Source organism: Sceloporus undulatus, chromosome 2 (assembly GCF_019175285.1).
Source record: "Sceloporus undulatus isolate JIND9_A2432 ecotype Alabama chromosome 2, SceUnd_v1.1, whole genome shotgun sequence".
Lineage (NCBI taxonomy): Eukaryota > Metazoa > Chordata > Lepidosauria > Squamata > Phrynosomatidae > Sceloporus > Sceloporus undulatus.
In genome coordinates this window covers 288,814,740-288,826,985 of record NC_056523.1, presented here as the reverse complement: position 1 = coordinate 288,826,985, position 12,246 = coordinate 288,814,740, and the positions used below count along the sequence as shown (strand labels likewise).

The 12,246-nt window shown below is 46.5% G+C and overlaps 1 protein-coding gene and 1 pseudogene across 1 annotated transcript; both read left to right on the top strand.

The window, feature by feature from the left end:
- LOC121920665 overlaps window positions 1-12,246 on the top strand; it is a 1,182,487-nt pseudogene that overhangs the window by 1,005,508 nt on the left and 164,733 nt on the right.
- FOXD1 (forkhead box D1) lies at window positions 7,647-9,929 on the top strand. The gene has a single exon (XM_042448472.1). It carries the CDS (start codon window positions 8,228-8,230, stop codon window positions 9,437-9,439), a length of 1,212 nt encoding a protein of 403 aa, XP_042304406.1. The 5' UTR covers window positions 7,647-8,227; the 3' UTR covers window positions 9,440-9,929.

The window sequence follows — 12,246 nt, the reverse complement described above, 5'->3', positions numbered from 1 at the left end:
GACAGGTGTCTTTTATAGCTGAGAAAAACAATTGCAGACAGGTCCATTAACAGGTTAATGATGGAGAGCAGAGGAGACTCTTAAAAGAAGAAGTTACAGGTCGTTGAGATCCAGATCTTGCTTGTTTGATGTGACCAAATACTTATTTTCCATCATATTTGCAAATAAATTCTTTCCCAAATCAGTCCAAGTGGATTGTTTTTCGTATTTTGTCTCCATGTTGAGGTCTACCTAGAAGGTCCAATTACAGGCCTTACCAGTCATCTTTTTAAATGGGAGAACTTAGCACAAATTGATGTCTGCTAATACTTGTGCCCCACTGTGTGTGGTGTGTGTGTTGTATATCACACATGTCAATAAATTTGCCTACACACAACACACATTTATATATATATATATACACACATGCAAATATATATGGCCAATGTTCTCAAAACGATCCTTAATTTAACTTCCCGTTGTATTTTCAAATGCGGGCTGGGTGTTTAGTTTGGAGAGAAATGACAGGCGGAACATTTCTTTCTTTCTTTATTTCTTTGTTAAAGTGCTTATTAAAAAAATAAAAATTCCAGTATCTGTCGATGCCAGACAAGGCTCTTAATGCGACGGAAAATTTAACCTAAATGGACCCCCCCAAACAAAAAAAAATCGTAGAAGTATCCGTGGTTGAATGTCGTTCCGAATGAAAAACAAACCAAGAGCCTCGTGGATCACTTAACTGGGAAATTTTATATTCTGGCAAGATTTCCGTGGGCTCGGCTCCACCCAAAAGTTGAACAAAATAATGTGGAAGGCTGGGAATTCCTACCATGAAGCTACTTACCAGAGAGTAGGCTCCACTGCGAGGACAGCGGGACTGATTCGTTATAGGCCCTATATAGGACTGCAACACATCTCATAGTCCCTCCCCTCTCTTATACAGTTTTGTGGGGTGGGGGTGTGTGTGTGTGGTAAGAGAGAGGGTTGACTTGTAAATATATAGGATTGCTCTCTCTCTCGTCTCTCTCATCCTCTCTGGGTGTTAATATATATATATCTGGGAACCTCAAACAGTCACACTTCAAACTCCACTATGGTAAAGACCAAAGTTGTCGAAGGACACCAGAAACAAAATTGTAGACCTGCACCAGGCTGGGAAGACTGAATCTGCAATAGGAGAGCAGCTTGGTGTGAAGAAATCAACTGTGGGAGCAATAATTAGAAAATGGAAGACATACAAGACCACTGATCAACGCCCTCGATCTGGGCTCCATGCAAGATCTCGCCCCGTGGGGTCAAAATGATCACAAGAACGGTGAGCAAAAATCCCAGAACCACATGGTGAATGAACTGCGGAAAGCTGGGGCCAACGTAACAAAGGCTACCATCAGTAACACACTACACAACCAGGGACTCATATCCTGCAGTGCCAGATGTGTCCCCCTGCTTAAGCCAGTACATGTCCAGGCCCGTCTGAAGTTTGCTAGAGAGCATTTGGATGATCCAGAAGAGGATTGGGAGAATGTCATATGGTCAGATGAAACCAAAGTAGAACTGTTTGGTAGAAACACAACTCATCGTGTTTGGAGGAGAGAGAATGCTGAGTTGCATCCAAAGAACACCATACCTACACTGTGAAGCAACATCATGCTTTGGGGCTGTTTCTCTGCAAAGGGACCAGGTTGACTGATCCGTGTACAGGAAAGAATGAATGGGGCCATGCATTGTGAGATTTTGAGTGCAAACCTCCTTCCATCAGCAAGGGTATTGAAGATGAAATGTGGCTGGGTCTTTCAGCATGACAATGATCCCAAACACACCACCCGGGCAATGAAGGAGTGGCTTCGTAAGAAGCATTTCAAGGTCCTGGAGTGACCTAGCCAGTCTCCACATCTGAACCCCATAGAATACCTTTGGAGGGAGTTGAAAGTCCGTGTTGCCCAGCAACAGCCCCAAAACATCACTGCTCTAGAGGAGATGTGCATGGAGGAATGGGCCAACATACCAGCAACAGTGTGTGCCAACCTTGTGAAGACTTACAGGAAACATTTGACCTCTGTCATTGCCAACAAAGGATATATAACAAACTATTGAGATGAACTTTTGATATTGACCAAATACTTATTTTCCACCATAATTTGCAAATAAATTCTTTCCAAATCAGACAATGTGATTGTCTGGATTTGTTTTCTCATTTTGTCACTCATAGTTGAGGTCTACCTATGATGTCAATTACAGGCATCTCTCATCTTTTTAAATGGGAGAACGTGCACAATTGGATGACTGACTAAATACTTTTTTTGCCCCACTGTGTGTGTGTGTGTGTGTATGTGTATGCAATGTGTGTGTGTAGTGTGTGTATATATCCTATATGTGTGTGTATGTGTGTGTGTGTGTGTGTATATATATATATAATGGAATGTTCTGTAAAATGATCCTTATTTAACTTCCTTCTTCATATAATGCCTTTGGGCCTTCTTCCAATGCCCATAACTGGTGTGACTTTCTTCCTTCCCTGTGAGAGTAGCTTCTTGACTGAAAAATATTAATGGCCAGCTGATATTTAGCTGGAAAAAGATAACAGATATTATGAAATGGCAGGAAATAATAGTAGCCTGGCTTCGACAAACTTCGAGGAATTATTGCCACTGGCTTTAATGAGATCCATTAATTCTCTTATTTATGAAACCTGACCTAAAAGGCCTGGCTAGAAACCTGATGAAATGATCAGGACTCTCCTTACTCAGAAGTAAGTAAGGAGTATTGCGTTTATACTCAGTTAACTAGAGGCTCCAAACTAATACAAAACTTGTCTGCAGGTGACTGCTTACTAAATCTGACTCTGAGTAAACAACTCTAGCCTTAGTGTCAATACACTGCTTCTAGACCTTTCGTTTGCAAGATGATCTCCCATTACCAAAATTATTCAGATCACTGTCTTCTCAAAGGCCCCCACCGTTTGGATAAAATGCATGATCCAATGACCCCAAGAAAGAGGTTCCTGGGATATTGTTTCCCCATCCAATCCCTGTTAAATTTCACTCTAGAGATCCTTGGTGGTCAGGGGGAAAGTGCTACCACCGTGTGGCTCCGATGATACATGTTTTCCTAAATAGTTCCTATCTCCTAAAGTTTTATTTAGGAAGCTGCCACCAAAAAAAATGTGGTTGAAGGAGGGCTGTGGACAGAGCCATTTCCCTTAAGGAACAAATACAGAACTAATTCCAACATTACTCCTACCTAGAGTTGACCCATTCAAATGAAAGGGGTTTGCCAGTTACAACTCGACTTAAAATCTTCTTCATGAATTTCCTGCTCTTATCTAGGCAGGACAAACCCACATCCTTTTATATCACCATTTCATTGAATATATGTGTGTGTGTGTGTGTGTGTGTGTGTGTGTGTGTGTGTGTTTCTTATGCCCCCATTTCATCATATATATATATATATATATATATATGTGTGTGTGTGTGTTTCTTATGTCCCAATTTCATATTTTATATATATCAGTTTCTTATGTTCCCATTTCATTGAATATATATATGTGTGTGTGTGTTTCTTATGCCCCCATTTTATATATATATATATATATATACACACACACACACACACACATACACACACACACAGTATTTCAGTTTCATATGCCCCCATTTCATTGATTTATATGTGTGTGTGTGTGTGTGTGTGTATATATATATATATATCAGTTTCTTATGCCCCCATTTCACTGATACTTTCTCACAGGAGAGGCAGAAGTTTGTCAGTGACGGTGTATGGCATTATTCAAGCACTTTTTGAAAAGATTGAAAGATACAGAGTTTAAAAACTCATCCCTGCCTAGCTCTATGATGCTGATGAACACTGTTAACAATAATGATAATACTAGTAGAATTCAAAGACATAGCCGTGTTAGTCCTTAGAATCAATACGCAGAGAGATCTTGTAGCCCCTTTGAGTCTCACTGAAAGAAAGAAGTTGGCAGGAGGAGCTTTCCGAGACTTCACTCTACTTCCTCAGATAATAATAACAATCCTGGTGCAGTTTGGATTCTGCCTTCGGCTACTTCCGAGTGAGATGCTGGAGAGTCGGCCAGAGCATCCAAGAGGTTTACTCAGGGGTAAGAGGTCAGGGTCAGCATGGTGTAGTGGTAGGAGTCTTGAATTATGACTCTGGAGACCAGGGTTCGAACCCCGACTCAGCCACGGAAACCCACTGGGTGACCTTGGGCAAGTCACACTCTCTCAGCCTCAGAGGAAAGCGAAAGCAAACTCCCCTCTCAAGAAATCTTGCCAGGAAAACCCGGGATCGGGTCCCCATAAATCGGAGACGACAAGACAGGGTCTCCTTAGGGTTGCCATAATGTGCTTGAATCATGCCATGCGCCCACATTTACAAACGTCTGCCTCTTCTGTGAGAAATGACCAATGTAATGGGGACCATAAGAAACTGAAATGCCTTGAACGCACACAACAACCACAAACACAACAAATTAATCTCTGGGGGCACAAGGCGTTATTGTGTAAAATACAAGAAATTCAAAGCAGCCCCCTCCCCAATAGATCCACATAGCATAGAACAAATCCACCTATTCAGATATATCTGGGCATGGTTTTCAGTGAGTCTCTCTTGGCAATGGCATAGAGAGGCAGCAAAGCTGAGAGAACAGTTGGGTGTGTGTGTGTGTGTGTGTGTGTGTGTGTGTGTGTGATGGCTATCCATGTAGAGAAAAACATACAATAGCTTTCACCCCGGCTCTGTCATTTGTAGGGACCCCCCTCGGGGCCTTCCTCTGAGCAGGTCTCCTGGGAAGCAGAGAGATCGGTGCTTGGCTGCTTGCAAGAGAGAGAATCGACCCACTTGGCTCTGCTTTACCACTGAGGAGGGCAACATTAGGAAACCCTCCCCAGAAGAACATTTCCTAAGGAGCCACTTCGGATACCCATAAAACCGAGATCCCTTCAGGGAAGAATTTTGAGACTTGTTTTCTGTTCTCTGGAGTCCAGGGTTTGAATCCAGGCTGGGCCACTGAAACCTACTGAGCAGCCGACCTTAGGCGAGTCACACTCTCTCAGCCTCAGAGGGACAAACCTCTCCTGGAGAAGCTGGCCAAGGAAACCCCATGATGCGGTCGCCTTGGGGTCGCCATCATAGAATCGTAGAGTTGGAAGAGACCACCAGGGCCATCCAGTCCAACCCCATTCTGCCATGCAGGAACTCTCAATCAAAGCAACCCTGACAGATGGCCATCCAGCCTCTGTTTAAAGACTTCTAAAGAAGGAGACCCCACTACACTCCGAGGAAGGAGTGTGTTCCACTGTCGAACAGCCCTTTATGTCAGGAAGTTCCTCCTAATGTTGAGGTGGAATCTCTTTTCCTGCAGCTTGCATCCATTGTTCCGGGTCCTAGTCTCTGGAGCAGCAGAAAACAAGCTTGTTCCCTCCTCAATATGACATCCCTTCAAATGCTTAAACAAGGCTATATCAACCTTGTCTTCTCCAGGCTGAGCATCCCCAGCTCCCTAAGGCGTTCCTCATAAGGCATGGTTTCCAGACCTTTCACCGTTTTGGTCGCCCTCCTTTGGACACAGTCAGAGGCCAGTTGAAGGCACAGAGTAACAACAACAACCCTTCCCTCCTCCTCAGTACCCGATGGCCTTCATTCAGCACGCAAATCTTGCAAACAATATTGAATAATTTGGGGAGATTCCTTCTTTCCATTGCAGCCCCCTCAAAGGGAATTCTTGAGGGATAACGGAGGGAGGTCCATTCTCGGCTGCCCTCTGGAAATGCAAATGCAATTTGGATTTTCTCCTCCGATTTCCCTCCACCTCCAACACCGCTTTATCATCTCTCAGCCCCAGGGAACACTCTTAACACCAGTCCGGATTTCCAATGTAGATCCCCTTCCCTCCGCTTCCCTTCTCTATGTTTTGCCTGTTTCTTTCTTTTCTTTTCAATTTGTGGCCCCTGCAACTTCACCTTCCTTTGCGATTTGGAAAACATTGTGATTTTTTTTGGTAAATTGTTCTTTTTATTTATTTATTTATTATTATTATTTTTGGCTTTCTATACACCAGCTTTTTATATACAGTACTACAACAAAACATCGGAGCAAAAGACCTTGCAGAAACCATCCAGTTGGAGACCGCTTTACCTGCCCTGGCTCAATGCTCGGGGATTTGGGGAACTGTAGTTTTGGGAGACATTTAGCCTTCTCTGTCAGAGAGCTCGGGTGCCGCAATAAAGCACAGTTCCTAGGATTCCCTAGCACTGAGCCAAGGCAGTTCAAGCAGTCTCAAACTGGATTGTTTCTGCAGGGTGTTTTGGACCATTGTGATTATCATTTTTTAAACTGTCCCTTTTGCTTTTTACACCAATGCCAGGAGGAGGAGGAGGAGGAGAGCTATATAACTGGATCTGCCTCTTCATCTCCATGCACAAAGGTATTGACCAGAATAATTACTAGAACTGGGCATAAAGTTACTTTTTCTTTTTCTTTCTTTCTTTCTTTCTTTCTTTCTTTTTGGCTGCAGTTTCCGGTATCCCTAGGAAGCGTGGCCTGGCCTGGCTTAAAGCTTCGGCTTGGTCAAAGAGAGTCAAAGGATGCATCCACACTGGAGAAATAACCCGACTTGGCCCCACTTTAACTCTTTGTCTGGCTCAAGGCTATGGAATTCTGGGAGTTGGAGTTTGTTGTGGGTCCCAGAGTGGAGCTTGTCCCTCCATATTCTCTAGGGTTACGGGCACAAGATCCCCGTGAATATGGAAAAACTGCAAATAACAAAAACACCATGTTCCTCTCTAGGAACCTCTAGGTCCTCCAACGCAACTCTGTGGTCATTGTCCAACAGACACTGACCATAGAACTGCACCGGAGGATCTACAAAGTCCTAGCAGAGTAGGAATCTCTAGGCCTTTCAGTGCAACAAAAGTTGACCAGAGTTGCACTAGAGACAGAGAGAGAGAGAGAGAGAGATCTAGCAGCACCTTTGAGACTAAAATTCAGCTTTTCCAGTCATCTGAATGCGTCTGTTCTCTTCAAACTGTACAGTACCTCCAGCTTGGAGCAATTCTAGAAGAACCTATTAGCATGAGATGTACTGAGAGATCTTGTAGCACTTTGGACACTCACGGAAAGAAAGACCTTGGCAGCCTGAGCTTTCCTAGACTAAAGCCTCCCGTCCTCAAGGTAGTGCGGAGGGGCGGGGGGGGGTAGCGGGAGGGAGGGAGGGGAGGGCCCACAGAAGACACAACACACACACACACACACACACACACACAGACACATATATAGAAATATGTACACCTTCCAGGAATATATATACACACACACACACACACACACACACATATATATAATTTTCCTGGAAGGGACGGTCTCTCGCTCTCTCTCATATATATAAACAGATATAGATATACATATACAAATATATATATATATATATATGTTTGTATATGTATATCTATATCTGTTTTCCCCTTGGAGGCCTGTTGTGTGTTGTCTGCCTCTCCCTCCCTCCCTCCCTCCGTGTGACGTTCCCATCCATGTGATGCCCCTCTCTGGCCCTCTTTGGCTCGCGGGAGGGCAGCACCAGCAGAAGGAGGAGGAGGAGGAGGAGGAGGAAGCCCAGGCCGCCGCCCCCTCTCCGCCTCCGCCTCCTCCGCCGCCCGGCTTCCCTCTTCCGATCCCCCGGAGCCCGTGTCGCCCCTCCGCCTCGCCTTCCTTTGATGCCTGGAGGCAGCGAGCGGGAAGGAAGCCACTTCTCCCGACCGAGGAGGAGAGGCCAAAGGAGGAGAAGGGAAGCCCGGGAGGGACCCGCGGCGGGAGCAGGAGGAGGAGGGGGAAGGCGCTTCGGAGCCGGCGGCGGAGAGGCCCCCCTAAAGCCCGGGAAGGAGGCTCCCCGTCGGGGCTGAGCGGAGCGGAGGAGGAAGAGGAAGAAGAAAAGAAAAAGAAGGAGAAGAAGAAAGAGAAAGAGAGGGAGAAAGAGGAGGAAAAGAAGAAGGAGAAACAGGAGGAGGAGGAACAGAAGGAGAAAGAGGAGAAAAAGGAGGAAGCAGAGGGGGAGAAAGACGGGGAAGGAGGGCAGGAGCATCCCCGGCGTCCTCCCTTGAGCCGCCCTCCCTTGGTCCCCGCCTGAGGCCGGTGAGGGCCCTCTCCTCCTCCTCCGCCGCCACGGGGCCTGCCCTCTCCTCCTCCTCCTCCTCCTCCTCCTCCTTCTGCCGCTGATGCCCGGCGGGGCCCCGCGATGACTCTGAGCTCGGAGATGTCCGATGCTGCCTCCGTCTTGGCCGAAGAGACGGACATCGACGTGGTCGGGGAGGGAGACGAGGAAGAGGAGGAGGAAGAGGAAGAGGAGGAAGACGAGCCTCTCCCTCGTCGCCTTTACCAGGAGGAGGAAGAGGAGGAGGAAGAGGAGGAGGAAGAGGAGATCTGCCTGCCTGGATCCCCGAGGGCGCGGGCGTCGGGAGGCTCCCCGGGCTCCGGCTCGCCTTCTTCCTCCTCCTGCTCCTCGTCCTCGCAGCCGGGCCCCTTGGCGGCGGGGCTCCCCGGGGGCAAGGCCAGCCTGGTGAAGCCGCCCTACTCCTACATCGCCCTGATCACTATGGCCATCCTGCAGAGCGCCAAGAAGCGGCTGACGCTGAGCGAGATCTGCGAGTTCATCAGCGCCCGCTTCCCTTACTACCGGGAGAAGTTCCCCGCCTGGCAGAACTCCATCCGCCACAACCTCTCCCTCAACGACTGCTTCGTCAAGATCCCCCGGGAGCCCGGCAACCCGGGCAAGGGCAACTACTGGACCCTGGACCCGGAGTCGGCCGACATGTTCGACAACGGCTCCTTCCTCCGCCGCAGGAAGCGCTTCAAGAGGCAGCAGCAGCAGCAGCAGCACCAGCACCAGCCCCACTCGCACCCGCAAGGGCCCGAAGCCCTGCTGCTCAGGGGCCTGGAGCCGGCCGCCTTCCTGCCGGCCCCGCAGCCCCCGCCTCCCTACCCCTATGGGCCCTACAACTGCGGCTACGGCCTCCAACTCCAGCCCTTCCACCCGCCCCCCGCGGCCCTCTTCGCCTTCCACAGCCCCGGGCGACAGCAGCAGCCCCAGCCCCCGCCGCCAGCTCCGCTCCTCCCGGCTGCCCCCGGGCCCGACCTGGCCCCCAGGACCCCGGCCTTCGCTTACCCGGCCTCCTCCAAGCCCTCCTCGGCTTTGGCCAGGTCGCCCTTCTCCATCGAGAGCATCATCGGCGGCTGCGGCGTTTTGAACCCAGGACCCGGCTGCTCTTCCCACTCGGCGGTGCTGCCGGCCCTGGCCCGCTCCCTGATGGCCTCCTCTTCCTCCTCTTCCCCTTCCTCCTCCTCCTCCTCCTCTTCCTCGCCCGCCTTGGGGCCTTCTCCGTCTCCGGCCTCTTTAGGGCCCCTCCATCAAAATGCCCACCATTTCCCTCCTAGGATCCCCAATTGCTAGTTTCCAATTGCTGCCCGAAGGTAGGACTGCTTCCCCCTCCGCTTTCTGCCTTTCTTTCAGCCCCCCCCCCTTTCGCTTCTTGGTGCATCCACTCTGGAGGGATTAACCCGCTTTGAGACCGCTGTCACGGCCTTGGCTCCATGGGTATGGAATTCTGGGAACTGGCGTTTGTTGGGGCTTTTTCAGTCGAGAAGAGAGTCTCACAGGAAAGACAAAAGTCACCCCAATACTTTGTAGGCATTGGAATGATGCTAAAGGTGTGGGTTTGTTTAGCTTTTATTATTTACGGTTTTATACATCTCCTCAGGATACCAAGAAGAAAGTTAAAGAAAGATTGTTTTGCAGAGCATTGCCTACATACATGTGTGTATATACACACACATACATATACACATACATACACACAAAGTTATGTAGGCAATGCAAAAGGATCGTTTTGCAGAGCATTGCCTACATAACGTGTATAACGTATTCATACACACACACACACACACACACACACACACACACATGTATGTAGGCAATTCTTTGCAAAAGAATATACTGTATATGTGCAACAAACTCCAGTTCCCAAAATCACATACCATTGAGCCAAGGCACACAAAGCTGTCTCAAACCGGTTTATTTCAGCAGTATGGACGCAGCCCCCCCCCTTGGGCTCCCCTTTCCCCTCCACCCGCTTTGTTTTTTGGATTTTCGGGACAGAAAGCGAAGAGACCTTTTACTGGACGCATAGATTTTGGCTTCTTGGTTTTTTTTGGGGGGAGGGGGCTTCCCTGCTCTATTTATGCAAAGCCGTTTCTGATATACAAGACAGAAAGAGGAATGGCAGAGAAGTGGTCCTTATATTATTATTTTTCCCCTTCAAAAGAAAGGACGCAAAATATATATTGGAAAAATTCCTTTAAACCGCGAGTTCCCATTCCAAAGATTCCCGCGGTCCAGGGATTAAAATTACGACAAACTGCGGCAGCGCTATAGACCAGAAGGATCCCAAGGGAGGGAAGAAAGGGCGAAAAGCAAACCGAAAAAAGAAGATTGGGAGAGAGATCGGCCCAAGGACGCCTTCTTTCCTTGCAGCTCACTTGACTGACATGCTTTTTAAATATATATATATATATACGGAAAGGTTAACTTGTTTACACAGAAGAAAGCCGAGATTATCAATTCTTATTTTAACCTGTGTTTTGTTTTTGTATCATAATAGGTTTATGGATTTTCTCTCTCTTCCGCTCCCCCCTCCACTTTTTTATTTTGTACTTTATGCATATACTTGACCAGGAATATTGTTTATGATTATTTGCAAGTATTATTGTACCATTCTAATCGTTTAAAAACAAAACCAACTTTTTTTTATTAAAAAATACATTTTCCAAAATAAAGCAATTAATTTTGGACAAAATAAACGCCACTCTTGGCTTTAAGGCCTTCCAGAGAGTTAGTGTTTTCCCATCCTGAGCGTTTAAGGCTTACTTGCCTTACTGATCTTGTCCTGGCTTGTTTTGATAAAGAACTAGATGGATATCATTGCGAAGGAAGTATGAAAAATGCTTTCTGGGTCAAATAAAAAGGCCACTGGATTATACACAATCTTTTTTTTAAATAAACAAACCATAAAATTGCATTTAAGCCTGTCGTCCCCGTAGTATTTAGTGGGACTGGCACCCTCAATATGAAGGCTTAGTGGGATAAGACCCTCGCTCTTTTTATTCCACTGGATTTCTGTAAAAGTAAACAGGATCATTGTGATCTTGAAAGTACTTACTGGGATGTTCAGAAGGAATCAGCCAGACTAGATCTCTATTTACACGTGATCGGCTTACATTTTCAAATGTATTTAAGCTTCTCTACTTCATGGAACCGATTAGGAGAATTGTTGGTCCAAAGCACCCTGCAGAAATAATCCAGTTTGAGACCGCTTTAACTGCTCTGGCTCAGTGCTAGGGAACTGTGGTTCATTGTGGCACCAGAGATCTCTCTGACAGACAAAGCTCAATGTCTCCCAAAACTACAGTTTTCAGAATTTCCTAGCATTGAGCCAGGGCAGTTAAAGCGGTCTCAAACTTGATTATTTCTGCAGGGTGTTTTTGGGGTCCTTATCTACCCAATGGTGAAATTTTCCTTAACTACCAAATGGTGAAAATTTGATTTCCCAAGTCTCCATAATTCAATTTTAAAAAATCAAACCAGAGCAAAAAAACAGTAACCAAAGAAAACTAAACTCTTCTGGTAAATCCAGCCTTTAGAGACTACGATCTTCTTCTATGAGTGCAACGTTTTGTATTTTAAATGAAATAAATGTAGATTATTTTGACAGTATTTTTTTACAGTTATTGACATTTGCATGAGGCAAAAGGGGGATGGTCTCCTCTGTGTTGTTTTCTGTGTGTTTTTAAACAGAGATGTTGCAAATATAGTATCTTGCAAGCTGTTCTCCCTAGAATTGGAGACGCCTATTCTGTGTATATATAATGAAATAGAAAAGATTGTGTCAAATAGGGAACAAGTTACGTTAGGCTGCAGACAGGTATTGATTGTTTTACATTTTCCTTTTAATATATGTCAAGGGTTGGGAAACCGGTTTGGGATTATTAGTGAGAGCCTTTTAAACTGTGATGAAAAGCAGGGTTGCTGATACGGAGGCCAGCGTCAGGTCTACCTATTATTAATTGTGAAATAATTAATTTGAAATATTAGGAATTTCCTCTCCCGGCAAATGTTAGGAGGACCGAGGTGCTAATATATATATATATGTGTGTGTGTGTGTGTGTGTGTGTGTGTGTGTGTGTGTGTGTGTGTGTGTGTGT

Bases quoted from the DNA above. Each gene is read 5' to 3' on its own strand.
- FOXD1 (XM_042448472.1), top strand. From the start codon at position 8,228: ATGACTCTGAGCTCGGAGATGTCCGATGCTGCCTCCGTCTTGGCCGAA.